We start from the raw sequence: 8,611 nt of genomic DNA on the forward strand, positions 1-8,611 counted from the left end.
AAACCTCTACGATGGCCTACATCTTCTGACTTTGCTGGAGGGTGGGTGCCTAGTAAAAGAAACCATGGTGGGTGGCCTAACAAAATTGGTGCCTAACAAAACAAAGCACCTAACGGTGCATATGCAGCAGGCCACTTGCATTTACACTTGGGTTGACTCAACAACCAGATCATAGATACAGATCTAGAGAGAAAGAGAGATAATAAAAAGATATCATACACAAAAACTTGATCATCATGATCTAGCCTGCTACTTAATTACATGATCTTATTCCAGCTAGCTGCTTAATATATATATATATATATAGGGCAAAAACGTCCTTGTTTGCTGTAAGTTTCTTGGCAAGACTACACAAGGAGTACGCATTATTCATGTTGACAAATAGATTTTACATTATTTGTGGATAAAGTCCTAGATATATTTATAAGTAATGTGTAAATATTTCTTATTAAAACGATTTTATGATATGAGTTAGGCACATAAATTTCTTCAATTCGTGACTCAATTATTTAATCTTAGATTACGTGTGTTCGTTTGCGTACGTTGACATGATACCATATAATTTGCATGCACATACATATACAAATTATAGATCATGGCTCGTCGTTTCACAAGACATGTATCCTCTTTTTCTTAGATCATATTTGATTACACAGATGAGATGATATGTTTTAAATAGTAATGAATAAAATATTATTATAATATAATTTTTTAATCTTAATTTTTTTATTGAGATTTGAAAAAGTTAAATTATTTATTATATTTTGTATGGAGATTTGAAAAAATTGTAATAATAAGTTAAAATGAGATGAGATAAGATTTTTAATTTTGTGTAACCAATCCGGACTTAATTTTTCATTCTTACGAGCTTGATAGATATCATGTACTAGTCCACCTTGATGAAAATAAAAAGAGCACAACTTATTGTTACTGCTAGTTGTTTTTTGAATTTTTTTTTTTCTGTTTTACATTTTTTTAATATATTTAAATATTTTAAAAAAATAAAAAAATATATATCAATATACTTAAAATCATTTTTAGGATGATCAGACTAGCTTTTATTCTAAATATATACCATTTTTAGGATCGATGATCGGTGATTCGGTGATATTAATTAATGTGCATGCAGGTACTGGATTCGACCCAAGTGCGTGCACATACAAACGCGTACGCTTTGAAAGGAAAAGAGAGTATTAATTTCGACGTGCTCGGTAACAACAATATAAGGAATAATTAGATTTAGTGATGCATGCAAAATGGCAACGAGATCGAAACATTATATAGAATTGATCCTTGCAGGACTTGAGCACATTCCGCGCTTACATCACACACTAGTTCTTCATTGTTATGGATCACAGAGGATCTCTTACGTTTCAGACCCTTATTGCACATAAGGACTCTTGCTCGTTAAAAACAAAAAACAAAAAATATGCTGAAAACATCCATACCGTACACAACATCCAAGGAAAGTGATTACATGTAACAATTCAAACTAATTCGATCAGGGGTTTGATTGAAATTTAATAGCCCTTTGGGGGTGGTGGTGATTTGTAATAATATGGGATTGGGGAAGAATTGGATGTTGGAGGAGGTGATTTACGGAGGTATGGTGGATGTGGCCAGTGGGTTGGAGGCCGTGGAGGAGACTTGTAGTAGTATGGAGGATGTGGGAATCGAGATGGGGGTGCTGGTGATTTGTACATATACGGACGTGGAGGTGATGGTGATGTTGGTGGTGGTGATTTGTAAACATATGGAGGTGGAGGTGATGGAGATGGTGGTGGTGGTGACTTATAGATATAAGAAGGTGGAGGAGACGGTGAGGGTGGTGGTGGGGATTTATAGACATAAGGGGGAGGAGATGATGGTGAAGGAAGTGGAGGTGGCTTGTAAACATATGGTGGAGGAGGCGATTTATAAATGTAAGGTGGTGGAGGAGACGATGAGGGTGGTGGTGGAGATTTATAGACATATGGAGGAGGAGGTGATGGTGGTGGTGGTGGTGGCGACTTGTAGACATATGGTGGAGGAGGTGGTGGAGATGGTGGTGGTGGTGATTTGTAAATGTAAGTAGGTGGTGGAGATGTATATACATATGGAGGTGGAGGTGATGGTGATGGAGGGGGTGGCGATTTATAGACATAGGGTGGAGGAAGTGATGGTGAGGAAGGTGGAGGTGACTTATAAACATATGGAAGAGGTGCTGGAGATGGTGGAGGAGGGGATTTGTAAATGTAAGGAGGAGGGGTTGATGGAGAAGGTGGTGGTGGTGATTTGTAAGCATAAGGAGGAGGTGGCGATGGCGATGGCGATGGTGGGGGAGGTGATTTGTAAATGTACGGTGGTGGAGGAGATGGTGAAGAAGGTGGAGGTAACTTATAGACATAAGGTGGTGGGGGTAATGGAGATGGAGGTGGTGGTGGTGGTGATTTATAGACATACGGGGGTGGAGGAGAGAGAGATGGAGGAGGTGGAGACTTGTAAACATACGGAGGAGGGGGTGATGAAGACAGTGGTGGGGGTGATTTATAAACATAGGGAGGAGGCAATGATGGAGAAGATGGTGGGGGAGGAGGCAACTTGTAGTAATACGGAGGGTTGCCTCCATACTTTGGTGGCAATGGTGGTAAGTGTTTATGATGCGGTGGCGGTGGAGAAGCATAAACGTAAGGCTCATGTGTGGCAGCCACAATAGAGGCTATGATGCAAAAAACCAAAGCAGAAAGCAATCGAGGCCAAAGCCCCGGGTGGTGGCTTGAGGTACCCATTGCACTAGTAAGTGATCACCTCTAATGCTGAAAGATGTGTCCGGAGACAGCTTGCATTGTACCAAAGAATGCATGCTAATCCCTTTATATAGTAAGCTCTACAATCATTCTCGAAAACAATAGATTTGTTTACTCCCCAAAACAGGCTGTATTTATGCTTTAAATATTAATATCTCAAATCTCACAATAATTGGAAAACTTCAACGATTCAAAATTGATGTATCTTAATTTATATAGTTGTGTCTATATGACATGATCGATCTTGCGTGTGAAGATCTCATAAACTTGTTATGAACTAAGTCAATAGAAGATCAGTAGGTAAGGTGTTGTATATATGGCTGGAAAAAATGCCTTTTTTTTTTGGTAATTAATATATATAATTTAGAACTTATATAGAAGCACGTTCTATATATCCAAAACTCATAAAACTCTATGACCATGAGGGAAAAAAGGCACAAAAGTCAAACATTTGGCAGTTCATTAAACTCGATCAACGTGTATATATGCGCGTGTTAGGTAGCATTATTTTTTGTATGTACGTGAATATATAATTGAGTTTTCCTTCTTCCAAGCGTCGGTGCAATATTTATAATTTTTCTGTGGCATACGATTGTCATAATTGTTATAATTATAAAAGGATTTTATAAAAATATGAATTTTATTATATACAATTATTTTTACTTACCTTTTATGCACTCTAATACCCTATTGATGTATAAAATAATTATTTTACATTAAAAAAAATGACACAGTCAATCACATTAATGAAGTGCATAAGAAGTATGCAAAGTTGACTGCACGTAGATTTTTTATAAAAATAAATTTATAAATTGATGTGATTTAATATGTGATATTGTAAAGCATTTCTCTTTATTTAAAAATAAGCCCTACAATATTTATTAAACATTTAACACTACTCGTCTTGAATAATCTACAGTCCCAATAATAAATATTATAGAATTTATTTAATTTATGCACTCACCAATTCATGATTTCATCACATTATTATTATTTTTTTTCTAAGCAAGTTTCATTAAACAGGAAATAAAAGTCATATTACAAAATACAAACCTCCGGCTAATTACAAAAGGACCTAACTTATGAGGGGATCCTTTCCACTATGGAAGTCTAATAAACATTGTGGAATCCTGAGAAGGGGTATGCTTCCATACAAGTTGTTGGAGGCTACTCATTGTGCAATGTTATGCGTGTATCGATTTTAAGATCGATATAAGTTTTTTACCTTCCATTTGTCGAAACTGCTTAACAGCTGGTGTATATCATGAATAATGGAATGTATTATCCAGTCTGTAGACTTTTTGCTTTTGATATTGCCATTAACACTTGCTTTGAGTCACCTCAAATGAGGATCTTTTGCAATTTCCTTGTTTCGGCTTCTTGTATGGCTGTGAGTGCTACAGTAGCTTCTCCATGTCTAGATTTTTGCTGTGAAGGAAAGCTATATGTATAAACACTGGAAAATTATATTGTTTTCAGCAAAATTATATATAATATTATTTAAAATTCTCACTTGTGGTCGAGAAAATTATGATTACAATCAATATATATGTTGACCAGGAATTATACCCAGCCGGCCAAGGTATGTAAAAACCTTATAACTACCAAATTTATGCCATTCATGGATGATTTACATCTAATATATATAAGGAATACAAACACGGTCAATAATAGGGCTGTTCATCCGGGCCGGATTTTATCCGGCCCGGACCGGAATAACCGGATTCCGGTTCAGGTTTTCGGCCCGGGTCGGTATCCGGATTTGAAAAACCGGATTAATCCGGTCCGGGTACCGAATTTTAAATCTGGACCCGGGTTTAAAACCCGGTACCCGGGTATATAAATGAAAAAAAAAAAAAAAAAACCTAGCCGCACGGCCCGCACCCCCCCCCCCCCGGTGACAAAATTCAGACCCCTCTCTCTCTCTCTCTCGCCTGGATCTCTCTGTTCTCTATGTCATTTCTCGCCTTCTCTCTCTCTCTCTCTCTCTCGATCGAGCGCCGAAACCACAACCATCGCCGCCGGTGTTATCTGAGGCCAACGTCCACGACTCCATAGAAGAGTTTTCGCAACTCTCGGTACTTTCCTCTCTCTCTCTCTCTCTCTCTCTCTCTCTCTCTCTCTCTCTCTCTCTCTCTCTCTCTCTCTCTCTCTCTCTCTCTCTCTCTCTCTCTCTCTCTCTCTCTCTCTCTCTCTCTCTCTCTCTCTGTTTTTTGAGCATTTAGATCTCTTCTCCATGGGGGGAGGTTCTTTCGTATCAAGAGTGTTTTGGGGAAGCCGAAACCCTAGCCATCGTCGCCGGTGACTAGCAGAGGCTGCCGTTTGGCTAGATCTGCTATTTTCTTTTTGGGTTTTATTTTTTGGCCCAGATCTATAACCTGTTATGTTGTGGTAGTGCGTGAGTAGTGTTTTGGTTGGCTAGATCGGCTCTTTTATTTTTGGGTTTTATTTGTTAGAGTTTTGTTTAGTTTAGATTCTTTGTTGTTATTATTTTGTTAGTTGTAATTGGTTGGTTAGATCTGCAGAGTAGCATAGGATTGAAGATTATAAGGCATGCTACAAACGTAAAACATTTTTTCAACTTTCTGCTTCCACCCTTTGGTGGTGGTTGCAATGAGCATGAACCTGTTTGTTTGGTGGTGGTTGTTTCTGGTTGCTTCATCGTTATTCTTTACTGGGATAGCCTACTCTCTGCATTTTTGCATTGTAGTATGCTTATTGTTTATGATGGCTATGTTTTAAGGAAAATCTGAAGGAAGTGATGCAGATTATGATGTGATCAGCTTGTAATTTATTTTATATCTTAATACTTCTCTTTTATGTGTGGGACAGCTCCTCTTCAATAAATATTTCAATGCATAAAATATTTAATTAAATCTAATAGATTATACTTCAACGTTTATTTTGTTAGTATAAACGTTTATTTTATTTAGAGTCTTTTGGAACTTAGAGACAGAGGTATAAAGTTAATTTTGAGTTCAATGGGTGATCTAGAAATTCATCGTGAGAGGGACTGAAGAGGTATAACAATAGTTCATATTTTTTTAATATTTTTTCATAATGCATATTTTGCTATATACATGATATATGTCAATATACAATTAATTATGAATATATTTATCAATTTAGGGATATATATTAAATATTGAGTAATTTCTATAGGTTATCGACTCTATTGTTGCTCTGCTGCATTACAAGCACTACTAATTTTTTGGTCGTCTGGGTCACTGTTTCAGGAATTGGGTTTTTGTCTCCTGTGTTGTTTTTCCGTTTCTTTATGGAATTTGGTTTGGTTTGAAATTGGGTATTGAGGGTCATAGATATTCTTGGTCTTTATAATTCGTCGGTGGGTTTTGAGCGGTGAATAGAGATTAAGGTAGTTAAATTGGTTGTTGGGTTTTTGGTTTCAATTCACAAGAAAATTGGTGAGTCCCAAGAAAGCATTAAGGGGGAAAGCTCTACTTTCAGGTTTTGTTTTGGAGAGAGTTCTGTCTTCTTGTTTCTTCCCATTGATGTCCTTATTGTGTTTATGAAATGAATCATTCTGGGGCAGAAAGTAATCAGAGAGCAGCAGTTGAAGTTACAAAGGACAAGAATGGAATTGACCAGATCGTTCTTCAGAACACTCGAGGAGCTTCAGTGAGGGTTGGATGGATCCCTTTACGTCCATTTTTCCATTGTTTAATTGCTGGCTTGATGTTTTTCTTTTCCCATGGCTTTTGTTTTCTTCACTTTTGGTGGCAATGCATAAAGAGACAAGTGCAAGGAATGTTCTTATCAAATTAGTTCCTGTCTGTTGTTGTGTATTGGAGTTTAATTAAAACAATATATGTGTTTTGTAATATTTTAAGCAAATCAGTTCAAACAATGTAATATTTAGTGGATTTTTTTTTTCTTTTTAGGTTAATTAGTTGTTTAAACTGTTAGCTTATATGTATGTGTTAACTATAATTAGTTGATATTTTTATCATCATGGACAAAATGATATAAAATATAAGCTTTTATATAGCAAAAAAAACAAAATGCATTCAACAATATTTCTTGAAAAAGTTGCAATAAAATATTGGATATTTTTATAAACATTTTTTCAACATAAAAAATTAATAACAGAATGATTTGAATTTAAAAAAAAAAAAAAAAAAAAAAAAAAAAAAAAAAAAAACCCGGGTTTTATCCGGAACCCAGATTTCCGGGTTATAAAAACCCGGATCAATCCGGGTTTCGGACCGGGTCATAACCCGGCTATATCCGGGCCGGAACCTGGTCCGGATTTTGAATCCGGATTCCGGCCCGGGTATACCCGGATACCCGGTCTGAAACCTGGTTGAACACCCCTAGTCAATAACTAGTACTACATGACCTCGTGTTTGACGTGGTAATTCTTCTTGTGAATGATTGTACTATATAAAGGACCAAAGGTTGTGCAAGTATGGCATTTTTTTTTTAATAAAAAACAAATATGTTTCATTATTAAAAAATTAATTTTTTTTTCATTTGAATATCATATTTACTCGTTTTTTCTTTAAAATAAGTACTATGTGGCGCTTGCATAGTTTATGTTTGTAAATTTCATTTCTTTTTTATAAATTGGTGAAAGGACAAAGGCTGATTTTACAATTAAGACTTTTTTATTTTTTTTATATCACTACAAACAAACACAAATTTTCTTCGTGCGAAATGTGATAGATTCTGCAAAGAAAATTGGCTGCAATCAAAGGTCACAAACAATTTTTTCTTTTCTTTTACTTTTTATAATTGAAACTATTCCTACATTGACTACCAAAAATATTCTTCTTTTACGAATCCGTTATTTCTTACAATAATGACTATTTGTTATCAAAATGAGTTTATTTTTATCTCAAATAATTCGTTATAAATGTTCTTTGCCTTGAAAATAGAGTTCCTGGCCTGTAAAAGATACAAAGGTGGCATGAGCTAACTTAACTAACTGAATAATACTATACACCACACTACCTTCTCACTTGCATCTCATTATATATAATATGGCACATTTATCACCATTTGATAAAAAAAGAAACATGTAATAAATGATCATTTATCACTATTTGATAAAAAAGAAACATGTAATAAATGATCATTTAATAATAGTAAATGTGTCACATCTTACTTAGTGGGATATAAGTAGGATAGTAGTATAGTGTATAAAATTTTCCTAACTAAAATGTTTTTCTAAAACCTCGGCTTGAACTCAATAATATGAGTTTCGAAGACTACTCCAATGATCATGGCCAATGAAGCAGCCAATTACCAAAAAAAAAGAAAAAGACGAATTTTTGAAGAAAAATAAACACAACATGAGGGAATTATCAATGAATATCATAGCCTAGCCTAGCTTTGCTTGGACCTACACCAATCTGGAACTTAATAAGAGTTATAGTATAAATTATAGTATATGTATAAATTTATATTAATATTAGTATGTATTTGCATACTAATATTAATATGTTAGTATTAAATTACTATAACTACATAGAGTATTATTTAATATAGTATTATCAATTTATCACTAACATATAGTATATTAGTAATACTACTAGCATAGTTATAGTATTGGTATTAACTCTATAACTATATATATTTAAATCAATGTATTTTATATTCTTTAACGTATAACTATAATATATAGTACTAGTATATATTAATAATTTTATACTTTATTACGTAATTTTCATTTAATAAGTCATTTAATTTTCCACGTTAATAATTAATCAAGGCTTGAGAGTCTCCTCTCTATTCTCTCTAAGGAATAGAGGTGGTGAAAAGGCAGTTATAACTAACTGCATGAGTGTGAGTGTGTGAGGTAG

General features: G+C 34.8%; 1 protein-coding gene across 1 annotated transcript; it reads right to left on the reverse strand.

Moving 5' to 3' along the window:
- Nucleotides 1-1,254: 1,254 nt before the first annotated feature.
- LOC122295122 (extensin-2-like) lies at nt 1,255-2,805 on the reverse strand. The gene has a single exon (XM_043104180.1). The coding sequence runs from the start codon at nt 2,766-2,768 to the stop codon at nt 1,521-1,523; it is 1,248 nt and encodes a 415-aa protein (XP_042960114.1). The 5' UTR covers nt 2,769-2,805; the 3' UTR covers nt 1,255-1,520.
- Nucleotides 2,806-8,611: the final 5,806 nt, after the last annotated feature.

Source organism: Carya illinoinensis, chromosome 14, assembly GCF_018687715.1.
Source record: "Carya illinoinensis cultivar Pawnee chromosome 14, C.illinoinensisPawnee_v1, whole genome shotgun sequence".
NCBI lineage: Eukaryota > Viridiplantae > Streptophyta > Magnoliopsida > Fagales > Juglandaceae > Carya > Carya illinoinensis.

Coding starts and splice junctions, on each gene's coding strand:
- LOC122295122 (XM_043104180.1), bottom strand. CDS start 2,768: ATGGGTACCTCAAGCCACCACCCGGGGCTTTGGCCTCGATTGCTTTCT.